The sequence below is a fragment of the Bos grunniens genome, chromosome 15, assembly GCF_055505025.1.
Source record: "Bos grunniens cultivar Pamir isolate PY7600 chromosome 15, Bosgru_T2T1.0, whole genome shotgun sequence".
Classification (NCBI taxonomy): domain Eukaryota; kingdom Metazoa; phylum Chordata; class Mammalia; order Artiodactyla; family Bovidae; genus Bos; species Bos grunniens.
Window position 1 is genome coordinate 78,628,769 of NC_141179.1, and position 19,595 is coordinate 78,648,363.

Sequence of the window (19,595 nt, forward strand, 5' to 3'; positions counted from 1 at the left end):
TTCCTCTTTTGTTTGGTTTGGTGGGCATTTATCCTGTTCCTTTATCTGCTGAGTATTCCTCTGTCTCTTCATCTTGTTTAAATTGCTGAGTTTGGGAGTCCTTTCTGTATTCTGGCAGTTTGTGGAGTTCTCTTTATTGTGGCGTTTCCTCACTGTGTGTGGGTTTGTACAGGTGGCTTGTCAAGGTTTCCTGGTTAGGGAAGCTTGTGTCGGTGTTCTGGTGGGTGGAGCTGTATTTCTTCTCTCTGGAGTGCAATGAAATGTCCAGTAGTGAGTTATGAGATGTCTATAGTTTTGGGGTGACTTTGGGCAGCCTGTATCTTGAAGCTCAGGGCTGTGTTCCTTTGTTGCTGGAGAATTTGCTTGGTATGTCTTGCCCTGGAACTTATTGGCCCTTGTGTGGTGCTTGGTTTCAGTGTCGGTATGGAGGCATTTGATGAGCTCCTGTCAATGAATGTTCCTTGGAGTCAGGAGTTCCCTGGAGTCAGGGTTTGGACTTAAGTCTCCTGCTTCCGATTATCGGTCTTATTTTTACAGTAGTTTCAAAACTTCTCCTTCTATACAGCACCATTGATAAAACATCTACATTAAAGATGATAAGTTTCTCTACAGTGAGGGTCACTCAGAGAGGTTCACAGGGTTACATGGAGAAGAGAAGAGGGAGGAGGGAGTTAGAGGTGACCCAGATGAGATGAGGTGAATCAATAGTGGAGAGAGTGGGCTAGCCAGTTGTCACTTCCTTATGTGCACTCCACAACTGGACCACTCAGAGATGTTCACGGGGTTATACAGAGAAGAGAAGAAGGAGGAAGGTAACAGAGGTGGCCAGAAGGATAAAAGGGGGGAATGAAAAGGAGGGAGACAGATCCAGCCAGTAATCAGTTCCCTAAGTGTTCTCCACCGTCTGGAACACACAGAAATTCACAGAGTTGGGTAGAGTAGAGAGGGGTTAGGGAGGAGACACAGGCGACCTGGTGGAGAAAAAGGAGGGTCCAAGGGGAGAGAGAGCAGTCAAGCCAGTAATCTCACTCCCTAGTGAAAAATGGGTCCTGAAGATTGGGTCCTTAAAGGTACAAAATTGGTAACAAATACATAAAAGCAAAAATTAAAAATCTAGAGTAGAGTTTGGAATTTCAAAAATACGACGTTAAAGAAAAGAAGAAGGAAAAGAAAGAGAGAAAGAACGAACAAACAAAAACAAACAAGGTCGCGAAAATTATAAAGAAGGTACAGGTACAAAATTGATAACTAATACCAGAAAGCGAAAATTAAAAATCTAGAGTAGAGTTTGGAATTTCAAAAATACGACGTTAAAGAAAAGAAGAAGGAAAAGAAAGAGAGAAAGAACGAACAAACAAAAACAAACAAGGTCGCGAAAATTATAAAGAAAGTACAGGTACAAAATTGATAACTAATACCAGAAAGCAAAAATTAAAAATCTAGAGTAGAGTTTGGAATTTCAAAAATACAATGTTAAAAAAAAAAGAAAAGAAAAGAAGAAAAATAAAGAGAGAAAACAAACAAACAAATACGAACAATGTCACAAAAATTATAAAGAAAATACAGGTACAAAACTGATATCAAATACCAAAAAGCATAAATTAAAAATCTAGAGAAAAGTTTGGAATTTCATATATACAATGTTATATAAAAGAAGAAGAGAAAGAAACAGAGAAGAAGAAAAAAAAAAAAGTCACAGAAATTATATAAAAAAAAACTATAGGTACAAAATCGATAACATATACCAAAAAGCGAAAATTAAAAATCTAGAGTAGAGTTTGGAATTTCAAAAATACAATGTTAAAGAAAAGAAGAAAAAAACAAAAACAACAACAACAAAAAAACCAAGGTCAAAAAATTATAAAATATATATATATGAAGTTTGCTGAAGAAGAAAAAAATAGGGTCTTTTTTTTTTTTTTCCTTTTTTTTTTTTTTGCAAAGTAATAGGTTATAAAAGTGAAAATTAAAGGAACAATAGAGGACTTAAAATTTTTTTTTTTTAATTAAAAAAAAAAAAGAAAGAATGATCGTAAAAATAATAAAAATATATCTAGGACTTTTTTGTTTTTTTTTGTGTGGGTGTTGTGGGTTCAGTTCATTTTTGGCTAGTTCCTTGGTCAGATTTATATTTCTTAAGATCTATAGGCCCCTTCCTATGTAGTCCGTAGTAACCCCAGGGTTTTGATCTATTGCCTGTAGCTTCCAAGGCGTTTCCCTCTGTTATATCTTCTTCTGTTTGCTAGTCTCTTCAGTATCTGGTTTCCGCCCTGACTCAAAGGGCACGGTGGAGGACACTTTTTTTTTTTTTAGGCTTGTTCAGTCGCGCTCCTTTCGAAGAGTTGGGTTGCTTTTCTGGGTGCCTGATGTCCTCTGCCGGCATTCAGAAGTTGTTTTGTGGAATTTACTCGACGTTTAAATGCTCTTTTGATGAATTTGTGGGGGAGAAAGTGTTCTCCCCGTCCTACTCCTCCGCCATCTTGGCTCCTCCCCCCTGGTCAGAAATTTAGGGTAGTCCACAGTAGTGAACAGGGAGGGGAGCTGAAGGATAACATGGATGGGTTTTCAGGGTCCAGGGACTTGTAATGAGACTAAAATGCTTGGATTTTATCTTGAATATAAAGAGGAGTCTTTGAAGAATTTTAAACTGGATAATGACATGATTGAATGATTATGTTTTATAAATATCATTGTGATTGAAGTGTGGACACTGAGCAGGTGTCTGGGTGAGGAAGATGACGGAGACACCAGCTATGATGTTATTGTAGCAGCCATCAACTTACTTTGCTAATTAGTCTAAATCTAGTGCTGAGCACTATGGTTGGGTATGGCGAAAGTGAAGTGAAAGCGTTTGTTACTCAGGTGTGTTTGACCCTTTGAGAACCCGCCAGGCTGTTATGTCCATGGATTCTCTAGGCAAGAATACTGGAGTGGGGCAGCCATTCCCTTCTCCAGGGAATCTTCCCAACCCAGGGATTGAACCTGGGTCTCCTCATTGCAGGCAGATTCTTTACTGTCTGAGCCACTAGGAAAGCCCATAGTGTGGTAGGTACTCAAAAATGTTTATGGAATAAATAAATGAAGGAATAAATGAATGGAAGAATGGATGAAGTTTAAGGAATAAGATTTGAAAAGTTGCAGTGATTCATTTTGGTATTATAAGATGGACTAGTAAAGGGAAAAGTCAAGGATGATTTCCATGGTTATAGTGGATGGTGGAGGAAATATAGAAGATAACCAGGTGCATTGAACAGTACAATGGGGAGTTGGAAGTGTGGGTATGAAAAATATTTAGGAAAATTATTTTCCCATAACTGGCTATTTTTAATGAACTTATATATGTATATATATATATATATGTATATATATATATAATTTTTATTATAAAAGACTCCTTGAAGATATCAATCTAAAAAAATGAGAATTTATTCTTAATGGTTACAAAGCAAGAGGTGTAATATTTTGCAGAGTTATTTTGTCTATGATTTAGCTTTGAACTTTGGGAAAATTACTGATTTGAAGTGCAGAAAATAATATGTATGTTTTTGCTTTGGGATTCAGGATTTGGTTTAATTGTATTGCACATTGAATTCCCCCATTTTTTATTTTTGAAATGTCTTATAAGAGGTAGTAACAATTTTTTCTTGGTAAACCTCTTCACCCAAGTTCTTGTGGCAGCTCACGATTCATGGATAGTCCAAGAAATGTCACGGAGTTTTTCATGCTGGGACTCTCACAAAACCCCAAGGTGCAGAGGGTTTTGCTTGTGTTCTTTTTGATTGTCTACCTGGTCTCTGTTGGAGGCAACCTGCTTATCATGATCACCATTGTCTTCAGCCCCACCTTGGGCTCACCTATGTACTTTTTCCTCTCCTGTTTGTCCTTTATTGATACTTGCTATTCCTCATGTATGACTCCCAAACTTGTTGCTGACTCCTTGTATGAGGGGAGAGCCATCACTTTTGACGGCTGCCTGGCTCAATTCTTTGTTGCCCATTTACTGGGAGGGACTGAGATCATCCTGCTCACGGTGATGGCCTATGACCGCTACGTGGCCATCTGCAAGCCCCTGCACTACACGGCCATCATGACCAGGCATCTCTGTGCCCTGCTGGTGGGGCTGGCTTGGCTGGGGGGCTTCCTGCATTCCCTGGTTCAGCTCCTGCTGGTCCTGCAGTTGCCCTTCTGCGGGCCTAACGTGATCAATCACTTTGTCTGTGACTTGTACCCCTTGCTGGAACTTGCCTGCACCAACACCTATGTCATCGGCCTGCTGGTGGTGGCCAACAGTGGCGTGATCTGCCTGTTGAACTTCCTCCTGCTGGCTGCCTCCTACCTGGTCATCCTGCGCTCCTTGAGGTCCCACAGCGCAGAGGGGAGGCGCAGGGCCCTCTCCACCTGCAGGGCCCACTTCACGGTTGTTGCTTTGTTCTTCATGCCCTGTATATTTATTTACATGCGGCCGTCATCTACTTTGTCCATTGACAAAATAGTGGCTGTGTTTTACTGTATTTTGACACCCATGTTCAACCCCCTGATTTATACCCTGAGAAATGCAGAGGTGAAAAATGCCTTGAAAAATCTCTGGAAAAAATGAGCAATTGTGGATGGAGGATACAGGAACCTAGGGAAAGAAATGACCAGTCACTCTCAGAGAAGAATTCTTACTGTCATTGTGAAAGTTGAGAAATCATCAAAAAATTTCAGAATAAAGCTGATTTGAAAGTTTGAAATTATGCCTAGTATATCCATATCCTATGTTGTTGACCATGCAAGTGAGTATATGCCCCTTCATGGTTTTAATTCTTAAGTTTGTCCTAAACCGCAGAGCATGGAAGCACCACATTTCTCTTCCCAACTTGTATTTGAGATGGAGCCTTCCTCAGTCACGATAAAAATCTCCTTATTGAAATGTTACTAACCTGGTCCTCCAACTGCGCATCAGAGTACTGATCACAACAGCTATTGATGATTCACCTGCACCTGATTTATACTGACAGTGATATTAGAATCCATAGTGTGATGGGACTTTGAGAAAACAGGGACTACAATTAAGGTTGACTGAACTAAAGTCATGGAAGTGTATAGAATAGGTTTATACACTAAAACATAAGCATGATTGTATACTAACTGTAATGTGGTGTGAAATTCTGAAACAAATGTCCAGTGTGCACATGTGACCACACACACTTGCAGCCCTAACACATATACCCCTACATGGTGTATGGTTTATCGAGCATTGATCTGGTATCAGCACACTGCTCCACTTCTCAGACACTCAGTCGTGTCTGACACTTGCAACCCTATGGACTGTGGCCAGCCAAGCTCCTCTTTCATGGGATTATCCAGGCGAGAATATTGGAGTGGGGTGCCATTTTCTCCTTCAGGGGATCTTCCCCACCCAGGGATTGAACCTGCACCTCTTAAATCTCCAGCATTGGCAGGCAGGTTCTTTACCACTGAACCGCTGGAGAGGCCCCACTTCTTATCATTCAGCTTAGTTCAGTTGCTCAGTTGTGTCTAACTCTTTGAGACCCCATAGACTGCAACATGCCAGGCTTCCCTGGGAGTTCCCATACCAACTCCCGGACTTTGCTCAAATTCATGTCCAAGTTGACAATGCCATCCAAGCATCTCATCATACTGATCAGATTCTCAGCAGGTTGAGATATTTAGCTACTTTAAGGAGACTCATGTTTCCAGGAAAATAGTAGACTACTGGTAGGTGGGACAGTTTTTATTTTATTAAAACTTAGATAAACACAGGCATTTCCTGAATATAAGGAGAATAAAGGGTAGGTAGGAGTATTTTATCAGATGAGATTCTAATTTATAAGGACATTGCTTAAGACAGGGCATTGGTTTTTCCTCCTTCCCTTAAGTGAATAGGCAGATAGTCATTTAATAGAATCTTTCACTGACAGTCACAAAACTCTTTTTTTTTTTTTAAACATTGATTCATCCCTTTAGACTGTAGAAGGATGGGTAGCCTTTAACTAGAAGGATTTCTCCAAGTTGAAGGAAAGCAAAACGCAGAAGTATATATAATGTATAAAGCCAGGGGAAAGAGTAATTTAACTTCTTACTCATGATACTGTCTGTAGCACAGGCAGAAGTGGGGGTAAGCGAGCAAGTGGGGGTAAAGGAGAAGCTGGGCAAGTCTCCAGCTACGGCCAAGTCACTGTCTCCCCATTCTACTTCAGCTTACTTTCCATTAATTTGTGTTACTATTGGAAACACAACAGAACATGTAGAAAACCTCATTGCGTAGCAGAAGAAAGATTTAACTCAAAAAGTATGGACTATACATACAGAGATTTCAGGAAACCCTATTCATTACTCAAGGGCCATTGTATCTATGTGGAACCCTGCTGAAAATTGTCAGAGATGTACTCAGGTTGAACTAGAAGAATCAATGTCTGCCAAATGTTCTGATTCAGTAGAAACAAAATGAATTTTAGGTAATTAAATTATTATTTTCATGTAATAACTTAGGTATCTAGTACCTAAAGGGCTTCCCTGGTGGCTCAAAGGGTACAGGGTCTGCCTGCAATGCAGGAGACCCAGGTTCAATGCCTGGGTTGGGAAGATCCCCTGGAGAAAAAATGGCAACCTACTCCAGTATTCTTACCTGGAAAATCCCATGGACGGAGGAGTCTGGTAAGCTACAGTCCATGGGGTTGCAAAAAGTTGGACACAACTGAGTGATTTCACTTTCACTTTAACCTAGTGTTCACATGCTCAAAAATAGTTTAATTTTTTAAATGGGCAAAGGACTTGAATATGTTTTTCTACAAAAGAGACATACATATGAATAACGAGTATATGAAAAGATGTTCAACAACATTAATCATCAGGGAAATGCAAATCCAAACCACAGTGAGATATCCCCTCACTGTTAGAACATGCATTATATAAAACAAAAGGTTTGGCAAGGATGTGGAGAAATGGGGGCTTTTGTCTTATTGTCAATGTGAATATAAACTGGTACAGACCCTTTGGAAAACAGGATGGGGTTTCCTCAAGAAATCAAAGTTAGAAGTACCATATGTCCTGTAATCCCACTTCTGGGTATTTATTCAAAACAATTTAAATTAGAATCTCAAGGAAGTATTTGCACTATTAAGCTCATTTCAGCATTGTTCAATCCCTGGGCTGGGAAAATCCCCTGGAGAAAGGAAAGGCTGCCCACTCCAGTAATGACCTGGAAAATTCCATGGACTGTATAGCCCATGGGGTCTCAAAGAGTTGGACACGACTGAGCGACTTTCACTTTCATGCTTCCCTGATAGCTCAGTTGGGAAAGAATCCATCTGCAATGCAGGAGACCCCAGTTCAATTCCTCGGTGGGGAAGATCTGCTGGAGAAGGGATAGGCCACCCACTCCAGTATTCTTGGGCTTCCCTGGTGACTCAGCTGGTAAAGAATCTGCCTGCAATGTGGGAGTCCTGGGTTTGATCCCTGGATTGGGAAGATCCCCTGGAGAAGGGAAAGGCTGCCCACTCCAGTATTCTGACCTGGAGAATTCCATTTACTGTATAGTCCACGGGGTTGCAAAGAGTTAGACATGACTGAGCAACTTTCACTTTTCACTGTCAGCATTATTCACAACAGCCAGGACTTGGAAACAACCTAAATGTCCGTCAGTAGATGAATGGATTTTCTGACGTGGTGCATACTTACGTGGAAAATCATTCAGGCTCTAAAAAGAAGGAAACCCTGCCATTTGTAGCAACATGGATGAACACTCAGGTCATTATTATAAGTAAAATAAGTCAGTGATAGAAGGACAAATACTGCATAATTCAATTTATTTAATTGTATAAAATAATAAAACTCTTAGAGACAAAAAGAGCAAAATTATGGCTTCTAGGGGCTGGAGGAAGGCAGGAATGAGAAGCAATTATTTAACGGATGTGGAGTTTCAATCTGAGAAGATGAAAAACTTATGAAGATGTTTACATGACAACGTATTAATAAATGTATTAAATGCCACTGAACTGTGCACTTAAAATGGTAAATTTCACGTTATGTGTATTGTATGACTAAAATAATCAAGGGGGAGGGACAGACTTTGAGTGAGGTTGGCAGCAAACAGGAGCAAAGTTGTTAACTGTTGTGGACAGATTTGAGTGCATGGCTTCTGAACTTCAGGAATGCATTCATATGGTTTAAAGGTAAAGGCTGTGTAAAATATCATGTATGAAACGAGATGCCAGTCCAGGTTTGATGCACGATACTGGATGCTTGGGGCTAGTGCACTGGGACGACCCAGAGGGATGGTATGGGGAGGGAGGAGGGAGGAGGGTTCAGGATGGGGAACACATGTATACCTGTGGTGGATTCATTTTGATATTTGGCAAAACTAATACAATTATGTAAAGTTTAAAAATAAAATAAAATTAAAAAAAATAAATAAAGGTAAAGGCTGATAACAAAGAAAGGTGATTCTGTGCAGGGGTCCAGCTGGCTCTTCATCACTTCAGAAGCGGAGGGACAGAAGACAGTGGTGGAGCCTCCTTTCTGTAGTGTTTCCATTCTCTGCCTCTGGACATCTTTATTCATGAGAGACTAGCTGGGTGTGATTTTCTCAATGGCTACTCTGTGAAGGCCTAGGATTTACTGTAAGTTCCCATGATTCTCTCTCTGAGTAGAGAGAATGCCATGAGAATACCACAGAAACCATGAGACTCTGTCACCTAGGTACTCATCCCAGAGGAAGTTTATATGTTTATGACTTTTAAATTACTCAGTGTTTGGGAACTGGGACTCCTGTCATTTCAGTCTCCTCAGTGAATCATTTATAAAAATGTCACAGTGTCCCAGAATAAGCTGGCACATAACTTTGAAGACTGTCATTTCCATTCTCAGAGCAACCATACCCTTTAGAACATTCATATTTTCAGAGAGAAATTTATTCTCTGAACTCTGACCTATGCCTAAAATTACCCCATATATCCTCTGCCAGGATCATCAATGCCAAAATGAAGAACAAGGCCCTGTCACCAAAGTTTGCACTTACCTTACCAAGTCTCAGCCTTAACTATAGCCAGAGGCATGTGTTTAACCACAGCTCAACTGCATTTCTGGCCTCTAAATGTTGTTTGTGGGAGCCAGATGGGGGTAAAGGCAAGTCCTTGGCAACACATCAGTAAAGATTCCAACAGGGCCAATTACTAATCCTCTGAGGACTTGACAGGTCAATGTACCAAACCCTGCACTTTGTGAAAATCTATTTAAGCGCTTCTCTACAGTCAATGAAGAAAGAATTGCAAAGAAGGACCTTGAAATAAATAACCACAGAGCCATAAATCAACAAGCTGAAAATCTGTTTGGGACTCATTGCTCCCAAGGACTCTTTGGCAGAATTGATTTGAGAAAACCATGTCCAATCAAATGGATTTGATTTACTTATACATTCTATAATTCCATATACTAGTTTTTCCTGATTTGAAGAATTGTTTATAATGCATGTCTGAAGATGCATTTATAACCTCACAAGAAGCCAAGAAAGTGAGTCGAGTCAAAATTAAATCGTAGAGCTACCACTTTCTTAACTAACAGTTCATTTTCTGAGTAAATCCCGAAAATGAGAGAGTTGTCTAGAGACAAAGAACTCCAGTGTTCCTCCTGATAGTTCACGTAGTCTATTTGCAGCTGTGGGGCAAATGCCTGGTGGGGAGAAAACAATGACTGTGGTTAATTTAAAAACTGAGGAATCTCCAGTTAACCAGTCCAGGTTAGTGATAACTAATTCTTTTTTCTGCCATTTAAGAAAGGTTAACTTAATTTAGCCAATTTTGTTTCACTGAAATAATTGTTGTAGTTAGATTATGTGTAGTGAAGGTTAAACTTTCTAAGAATGAATTTGGATGTAATGATGAGAAAATATCAATAAGAAACACTATAATGTTCCCAACAGGCTTCCTTGGTGCTCAGTGGTAGATGAATCTGCCTGCCAATGCAGGAAACATGGGTTTGATCCCAGGGTTGGGAAGATCCATTGTAGAGGAAATGGCAACCCACTCCAGTATTCTGGCCTGGGAAAGCCCATGGACAAAGGAGCCTGGTGGCCTACAGTTAATGGGGTCACAAAACAGACAGACATGACTTAGTGACCAAACAGCAACAACGTTCCCCAAAAGACGCTGTTGAAAACTACAAATCACTTTAGAAAACTGTCTTAGTATTTATGTATCACCAAATAGATTGATTCTGTACATATGAATTATTTTATATTGAATTTGAGGCCATCATTCAGAAAAATTGTGATCTTTCCAGGTGGACCAAGATGAATTGATGGAGAGGATGAGCAATGTAACAGAATTCATCCTACTGGGCCTGACCCAGAATCCAGGACTGCAGACACTCTTATTTGCTGTGTTTCTGATCATCTACTTGATCACATTGGCAGGTAACCTGCTCATCTCCATCACCGTCTTCACCAGCCCAGCCCTCGGCTCTCCCATGTACAATTTTCTGTCCTATTTGTCCATGATAGATGCTTTCTACTCTTCCTCCATAGCACCCAAGTTGGTCTTTGACTCGGTCTCTGGAAAGAACACCATTTCCTTCAGTGGCTGCATGACTCAGGTCTTTGCTGAACATTTCTTTGCTGGAGCCGAGATTGTCTTGTTGGCTGTCATGGCCTATGACCGCTATGTGGCCATCTGTAAGCCCCTGCACTACATGACCGTCATGAGTCGACCCGTGTGTGCTCTCCTGGTTGGAATGGCTGGGGCGTTAGGCTGTCTCCATGGAGGGATCCAGATTTTGTTCATGGTTCAGTTACCATTCTATGGCCCCAATGTCATCGACCACTTTATGTGTGATTTAATACCTCTCCTGGAGCTAGCCTGCATGGACACTCACTCTCTGGGACCCCTGATTTCTGCCAACAGTGGGTCACTGTGTCTGCTAACTTTCCTAATGCTGGTTGCTTCCTATGTTGTCATCCTGCGCTCCCTGAGGACTCACAGCTCTGAAGGGCGTCGCAAAGCCCTGTCCACCTGTGCCTCTCATGTCACAGTTGTCATCCTGTTCTTTGTACCTTGTTCGTTCCTCTACCTAAGACCCACGACCTCCTTCTCCATTGACAAAGCTGTGACTGTGTTTTGCACCATAGTAACTCCTATGCTGAACCCTTTAATCTACACCCTGAGAAATGCAGAAGTGAAAAATGTCATGAAGAAGCTCTGGGGACAAATAATGAAAACTAGTGATGAATAAACCTTGTGTGGAGTATTCAGGTTAAAAAAAAAACACTAGTGATATTTTATAGAAATTTATTTCCTGTATTAGTCTGGATCAGTTTTTTTTCAGGGGCTCATATATTGTAAGCCAGGGTTGCTATCCATTAAGGCATAGTCGACACAGTGCCTACAGCCCCCAATAGTTTTAAGAGCCCCTGAAATGTTTTATTTTGAAAACAGCAGGAAAAAAATTAATATAATTTAAATTCAACTTGGATTATAGTCATCTATATAAAAATGCAGTCAGAAAATATGATTTTTAATATTTTATGGAGGAAATGGTCTATAAGGATGTAAGTACCAAGGGCTCACAAAAGTCATAATGTTGCCCTGATTGTGGGTATGCAACAGATCAACAGTAATATTCTTGAACACTCATTATACCAAGCACTTTAGCTAGAGTGGTTTTATTTTAAAAGAGGGAAAGCAACTATACATGAAAAAAATGTAGAACAGTAAAGAAACTCTTCTAAAAGTACATTTATCAAAGTATACTTTTTCTGATCACCCTTGGTTTGAGAGGTTTATAAATGTTCTCCCACTACAGTAATTAAAAAACCCAACTTTTTACTTATCACATTCCCAAGAAGAGAGAATTTGCATACAGAAGTAGCTTTCAAAAATTGTACCATAGTTCGCAAAAAGACTTGGAAATAGAATATTGGCGAGCATAAAAGAAGTATCATTTATAAAATCTGTACAGTTAAGGCAGAAAATACCTGTACATTAAAGTAGTTTAAGACTCCAAAAAAGGAAAAGAAGACTCTGAAAATGAAGCAACTGTTATGGGAAATCACCAGTGATTTAAGAACAAGTGTCTCATAGAGGGTTTTGCTGGTGGTGGAGTAGTAAAGAATCTGTCTACCAAGCCCAAAACATGGATTCAGTTCTTGGTTAGAAAGATCCCTTGGAGAAGGAAAGGCAACCCACTGCAGTACTCCTGTCTGGGAAATCCTATGGACAGAGGAGCCTGGTGGGCTACAGTCCATGGCGTCACAATGAGTGGGACATGACCAAGTGACCAAGTGCAAGAATGTGTGCCCAGAACTTGGCAGCAATCACACATCTGTGTTATAGAAAAGAATCTGTACCATAAATGTAAGGGAATTCTAAGAGATTTAGAAACAGTCAGTTGTTTTGAAATCAGAACTAAGAGCTTTGGCTTAAAAACTCTTGATTTCTCATCGTCTACAGCGTGAATCAGCTTTGTCAGTGTTAGCAAGTTGCTTCACCTCTCTGCCTTTTTTTTGTTGTTGTTGTTTTTTCATCTGTAAAAGGGAACTAACATTATGCACTTGCTTAAGTGGTGAGGATTAAATAACTGAATTGGGAAAATGAGTCTGCTGAAAGGCTAAAATTGCTCAGAAGTTGTCGTAGCCTTCAGAGATGCCACCAGAGCATAAGGGATGTTGGGGACAGTGGTTCCTGATGGAGGAGCCCAGAAACCAGTACTGTTATTCACTAACCACAATCACAGGGAGACCAAACGTCCATCCCAGCCTCACTTCACTGCAAAATGTGTCATGTAAGCCAGAGCCAGGTCTCTGAATATTGAGAGCTAGTCCCTCACCTACTCCCTATTCTGGGATTAAAATGCCCTTAAATATCTCTACAGTGACAAGTGGGAGAGCTGGTGGAATCAGCTGTGAGATACTTGAGCAGCACTTATTTCAGAAGCTCTCACTGATGGTGGATCCTGTCCTGATCCTGTCCTCAGGAAGAAAGAGAAGAAGGGACAGCTCAGTTCCAGGATCCTGTCCTGATCCTGTCCTCAGGAAGAAAGAGGATAAGGGACAGCTCAGTTCCAGAGACCAAAAGGCCCATCTCTGTACAGAGCTTGCGATTTCTGAGGGAGAGCTCAGAAACTTGTTTTCATGAGATTTCTCAACCAAGGATTTGAATATCAGGCGATGCTGGCTTTTCATTTCTCATGTTCTTCGGACTTTATTATCAGGTTAGATCTCACTGTATGTATAAAGGCTTTAAACCTAGAGGGGTGGGATGGGGAAGGAGATTCAAAAGGGAGGGTATATATGTATACTTATGGTTGATTCATGTTGAGGTTTGACAGAAAACAGCAAAATTCTGTAAAGCAATGATCCTTCAATAAAAAAAAATCCCTGTTTGCTATAAAAAAAATAGATATTTTATTTTGCCATAACCTCCTATGAGTGATCATTTTGTAAATATATGTAAGCAACTGTGTGTTTAAAAAAAAATCACATATATCTTTTAAATATCTAGTTGTAGTCTCCAAGAAAGCTGGAATGAAACGGGATGATATAAAAGGAAGGATAATAGTGATGATAATGATAGCTGTTTACTGAGTCCTTTCTGTGAATAAAGTCTTCATCTGAGCACTTACTCATTTTATATGTTTTGGAGGAAACAGATTTGTGACCTTAATTTATGTCTTTCTTTAATTTGTCTCAAACTGTGGAACTTATCTTTGTCTTAAATATTTCTTCATCTGAACATAATGGTAAACCTATGTTAAGGATGGTGTGAATGTAAATAAATCAATGCTAGTGTAAAAATTATGACAGCTTTTCTTACTTATGTTTTCACCCTGTGCAAAGTGGTTTATATTTGTTTTATTTAATTTTCACTACAGCCCAATAATTGCAGTCATATTAATATTCCCATTTCATAAATTAGGGAACAAAGTGTCAGAGAGGTCAATTATATTGCTAGAGATCAGTTGTCTTAAGTTTGGCTGAATGAGAATTTAAATCTAAGCCTATGTGACCCACAGCCTTAGTGCATTACCAAAACCATTTTGCACCCCCCTAATATAAACAGCCAATAAACTAAATTTCTCATGTTTCCCTTGAATCTTTAGAATTCTCTTCTTGAAACCTTTGGCCTTCATGTGTTAACCTATTGGAAAGTGGACTTTCTTTTAACAGACCTGAAATGCATGAGTCTGAGAAGAACTGGCTAGTGACTGGGTGGTGATTCCGAAACTTTTTGATTCCCATGTAATAGGAAATTCCTTTGAAATTATTTTCTTCTCCATCTGCACTAGTTTATACATAACAATTGGCTTATACTGTAGTACTTTCCTGTGTTAATTTTTTAAAATTAGCAAATATATTTGATATGAATATGTATTCATTCTGCTGTTGTCCATTAAAAATATATACCTAAAGAAACTAAAGACCTATATATAGAAAACTATAAAACACTGGTGAAAGAAATCAAAGAGGACACTAATAGATGGAGAAATATACCATGTTCATGGATTGGAAGAATCAATATAGTGAAAATGAGTATACTACCCAAAGCAATTTATAGATTCAATGCAATCCCTATCAAGCTACCAACAGTATTCTTCACAGAGCTAGAACAAATAATTTCACAATTTGTATGGAAATACAAAAAACCTTGAATAGCCAAAGCGATCTTGAGAAAGAAGAATGGAACTGGAGGAATCAACCTACCTGACTTCAGGCTCTACTACAAAGCCACAGTTATCAAGACAGTATGGTACTGGCACAAAGACAGAAATATTGATCAATGGAATAAAATAGAAAGCCCAGAGATAAATCCACGCACATATGGACACCTTATCTTTGACAAAGGAGGCAAGAATATACAATGGATTAAAGACAATCTCTTTAACAAGTGGTGCTGGGAAATCTGGTCAACCACTTGTAAAAGAATGAAACTAGACCACTTTCTAACACCATACACAAAAATAAACTCAAAATGGATTAAAGATCTAAACGTAAGACCAGAAACTATAAAACTCCTAGAGGAGAACATAGGCAAAACACTCTCCGACATACATCACAGCAGGATCCTCTATGACCCACCTCCCAGAATATTGGAAATAAAAGCAAAAATAAACAAATGGGACCTAATTAAACTTAAAAGCTTCTGCACAACAAAGGAAACTATTAGCAAGGTGAAAAGACAGCCTTCAGAATGGGAGAAAATAATAGCAAATGAAGAACCGACAAACAACTAATCTCAAAAATATACAAGCAACTCCTACAGCTCAACTCCAGAAAAATAAACGACCCAATCAAAAAATGGGCCAAAGAACTAAATAGACATTTCTCCAAAGAAGACATACAGATGGCTAACAAACACATGAAAAGATGCTCAACATCACTCATTATCAGAGAAATGCAAATCAAAACCACTATGAGGTACCATTTCACACCAGTCAGAATGGCTGCAATCCAAAAGTCTACAAATAATAAATGCTGGAGAGGGTGTGGAGAAAAGGGAACCCTCTTACACTGTTGGTGGGAATGCAAACTAGTACAGCCACTATGGAGAACAGTGTGGAGATTCCTTAAAAAACTGGAAATAGAACTGCCTTATGATCCAGCAATCCCACTGCTAGGCATACACACTGAGGAAACCAGAAGGGAAAGAGACACGTGTACCCCAATGTTCATTGCAGCACTGTTTATAATAGCCAGGACATGGAAGCAACCTAGATGTCCATCAGCAGATGAATGGATAAGAAAGCTGTGGTACATATACACAATGGAGTATTACTCAGCCATTAAAAAGAATACATTTGAATCAGTTCTAATGAGGTGGATGAAACTGGAGCCTATTATACAGAGTGAAGTAAGCCAGAAGGAAAAACATAAATACAGTATACTAACGCATATATATGGAATTTAGAAAGATGGTAACAATAACCCAGTGTACGAGACAGCAAAAGAGACACTGATGTATAGAACAGTCTTATGGACTCTGTGGGAGAGGGAGAGGGTGGGAAGATTTGGGAGAATGGCATTGAAACATGTAAAATATCATGTAAGAAACGAGTTGCCAGTCCAGGTTCGATGCACGATACTGGATGCTTGGGGCTAGTGCACTGGGACGACCCAGAGGGATGGTATGGGGAGGGAGGAGGGAGGAGAGTTCAGGATGGGGAACACATGTATACCTGTGGCGGATTCATTTTGATATTTGGCAAAACTAATACAATTATGTAAAGTTTAAAAATAAAATAAAATTAGAAAAAAAAATATAAATAAATAAAATAATACTCTTCTTGAGGTAGGGGAGTTCAAGAGAGATGATAAACTTTTTATTAAGTAGCTGAGCAATAGACATGTAACCATGACCAGTGGAATAATAATGCCAGATACAGTTTTTTTTTTTTTTTCTTTTTTTCCCACAAGTATATTTTTGACAACTCATTAGACTCCTATCACCTGTCAGATACAATGCTTTTCATAGTCAATCTCCTTTCATAAGGTCATAAGGATGAGATTGTGCTGCTTTTTAAATTTTTTAATTAAAATTTAAAATTTTTTTAAAATTAAAAATTAAATTTAATTAAAAAATTTAAAAAATATTTATTTTGGCAAAAGAGGAGGGTGAAAAACTTGGCTTAAAACTCAACACTCAGAAAACTAAGATCACGGCATACGGTCCCATCACTTCATGGCAAATAGATGGGGAAACAATGGAAACAGTGACAGACTTTATTTTTGGGGGCTCAAAATTCACTGCAGATGGTGACTGCAGGCATGAAATTAAAAGACGCTTCCTCCTTGGAAGAAAAGCTATGACCAACCAAGACAGCATATTTAAAAGTAGAGACATTACTTTGCCAACAAAGGTCCATCTGCTCAAAGCTATGGTTTTCCAGTAGTCATGTATGGATGTGAGAGTTGGACTATAAAGAAAGCTGAGTGCAGAAGAATTAATGCTTTTGAACTCTGGTGTTGGAGAAGACTCTTGAGAGTCCCTTGGACTGCAAGGAGATCCAACCAGTCCATCCTAAAGGAGATCAGTCCTGAATGTTCATTGGAAGGACTGATGCTGAAGGTGAAGCTCCAATACTTTGGCCACCTGATGTGAAGAACTGACTCATTTGAAAAGACCGTGATGCTGGGAAAGATTGAGGGCAGGAGGAGAAAGGGATGACAGAGGATAAGATGGTTGGATGGTATCACCAACCTTATAAACATGAGTTTGGGTGAACTCCGGGAGTTGGTGATGGACAAGGAAGCCTGGCGTACTGCAATCCATGGGGTCACAAAGAGTTGTACACAACTGAGTGACTGAACTGAACTGAACTGGGTCTTGCTTCAGGCACGTGGGCTTCTCTAGTCCTGGCCTATGGGCACTGGAGCCCTAGGGCTCAGTAGCTGTGGCTTTCAGGCTTTGTTGTGGTATCTCAGTTCCCTGACCAGGGACTGAATCTGGCTCCCTGCAATAGGAACGTGGAGTCTTAGCCTCTGGACCCTCAGGGAAGTCCCCTAAACTGCCCATTGCTGGATGCACAAACTGAGGATCAGAAATGCTTGTTTGCCTAAGATGCCTTGTAAACTAAACAAAGAAACAATTTAGTCCCAGAGAGTAACTTTTAGAATGGTAGAAGCTTAACCAAGTTTGTAGAAATAGCGGAAGGAATAAGTGGAAGAGAAGAAAAAGATGATGATGATTAAAAGGATAGTTACCAAATTGTTGATGGTGATTACCTTTAGGTAGTGGGCTTATAAGTGGATTTACACACACACACACATGTGTGTGTGTTGCCAGTCTTATTTTCTAAATTCTAAAAGAGATATGTGTTTAGGAGGAAAAATATTTTACATAGTCTTGGAGATAACACTTCCTTTGTAAACAAGATCAGCAATAATTTATGAGTCATCTAGAAAACTTCTGGTGGTATTTACTGATGTGTTTATTCCAACAGGTTGAAATTTTTCAAAAATGAGCAGTATTTGTAAGATGGTTGAGCTGCTGTTAATCACGACTTGAACAACAAAAAACAAGAGGGCACTACATCAGTCCTTTTGGCTATTTGCTATTTTAACTGTAATAAAAATAAAAGTGCTTTTTGAATTTCAAAAGTATTCTTTTCTAGAAAGCTTCCTGAGAGTTAACTGTGGGAAGCTGGCTTGGCAACTTTTTAGTAACCCTCCCAATGATTTCATATTTTGTAGTTAATTGGAAAATTAGCTCAATTATATTTTTATAATCTAACAGCAAAAATGAATTGGTAAAGGCTCAAGGTCTGCTATACTTAGCTATTATTAACTACATCATCAAAATGTGGTAAAGTTAAGAAAGACAATATTTTGCCTAAGAATTCGGCAACTGTTGTTTTTGTTATGCATAGAAGTTCAGGGTAAAGCAATAACTATTTCCTAATTATCTCTGAACTTAATGGTTCTTGGAGACTGATTTTGAATACCTGTAGAAGGAAAATTATTTTTCCATACTAATTTCTAGTTTTTTGGTTTTTCCTTTTTTAGTGTAAAAAATGGATATTTGTGGCACAGTGAATTACAAATCATTTGTCAAACAAGATATAAGCTTATTGTAAATTATAGGGATGGATGTGGTCAGAGTTTCATTTCTCTCATTCCAGGAAAGGAATAAAATGAATATGGATGCATGTTTTAAACTCCAGAACACTAGGATCCCTCAGAGTTTGAAACAGAGTCAGTAAATATATAAGGAAACGTCAATTTCCATCATTGGCAGAAAAATAAGCCAGTCTGTTCTAAATGAAGTATGTGTTTCAAACTTTAAATAGATATAGAAAAGTGAAAGAAAGCAGCCTCTTTATGGAAGGTTACAGAAGGTTGAAGTAGAAATAGCAGCTAAATTTAGGGGGCCATATGTGCCGTAAATTGGATAAAAAACTTTACATAGATTGTCTAATTTAATTCCTATGATACTGCTTTGGACACGTTTGTGTCTATTTTCAAGACAAGCACCAGAGGCTTATGAAGCTTTGCCACTTGCCTCTAGTTGTGCCATGAAGAAGTGTGGGAACTGAGACTCAACTCAGGTTGATCTGTCTCCAGAACTGAGACCTTCCCTCTGCTGTATCGTAGCAGCTGTGCTGCTGATGCCATAAATGGTGATGAGAAGGAAGAGAAGCCAGACTTGTATGCACACAGACTACTACATATGGCGATGAGTGAAGTTATTTGCTTTAAGGGTTTTGCCTCTCATTTCTATAACTCAACTGATTATCATACAGACTCCAATGATGTCAGCATAGGTTGCCATTTAAAGATCGGTAAGACGGATCAAAAATAACTGATTCTGAGTTTTGTATCAGGCAGTTCAAAGCTAGATAATTTTAATGAATCAATTAACCACATCTGTAGATATGGTTTCTTCATTTCTAAAACAGGAATAATAATCATTCATGCCATATGCATTTCATATAGTTGTTTTATTATCAAATTAGGCAATTCATATGAAAGTCTAAGTAAATCAATGAAGTCTGTGACGATGAAGGAATGGATAAGATGGATTAAGATGTATATGGCAATAAGTAACAGGTTTTGGTTTGTTCCACTTTCCAAAATAAAGCCATTTTATTTCCTACTTTCCAACTTA

General features: G+C 39.0%; 2 protein-coding genes across 4 annotated transcripts in view; both read left to right on the plus strand.

The window, feature by feature from the left end:
• The window catches only part of LOC147358569 (olfactory receptor 4C45-like), a 105,057-nt gene extending 93,801 nt beyond the window's left edge, over positions 1 to 11,256 (plus strand). For all 3 annotated transcript variants that reach the window (XM_086341709.1, XM_086341710.1, XM_086341708.1), the window contains one exon: positions 10,282 to 11,256. In XM_086341709.1, the coding sequence (XP_086197835.1) occupies positions 10,300 to 11,229 (930 nt within the window). In that variant the 5' untranslated portion in view covers positions 10,282 to 10,299 and the 3' untranslated portion in view covers positions 11,230 to 11,256. The remainder of the gene's footprint in view (positions 1 to 10,281) is intronic.
• On the plus strand, positions 2,003 to 4,736 carry LOC147358574 (olfactory receptor 4C3D). Its single transcript, XM_086341717.1, has one exon. It carries the CDS (start codon positions 3,689 to 3,691, stop codon positions 4,595 to 4,597), a length of 909 nt encoding a protein of 302 aa, XP_086197843.1. The 5' UTR covers positions 2,003 to 3,688; the 3' UTR covers positions 4,598 to 4,736.
• Positions 11,257 to 19,595: the final 8,339 nt, after the last annotated feature.

What these genes read in the sequence shown, in the direction of transcription:
- LOC147358574 (XM_086341717.1), top strand. Translation starts at nt 3,689, where the DNA reads ATGGATAGTCCAAGAAATGTCACGGAGTTTTTCATGCTGGGACTCTCA.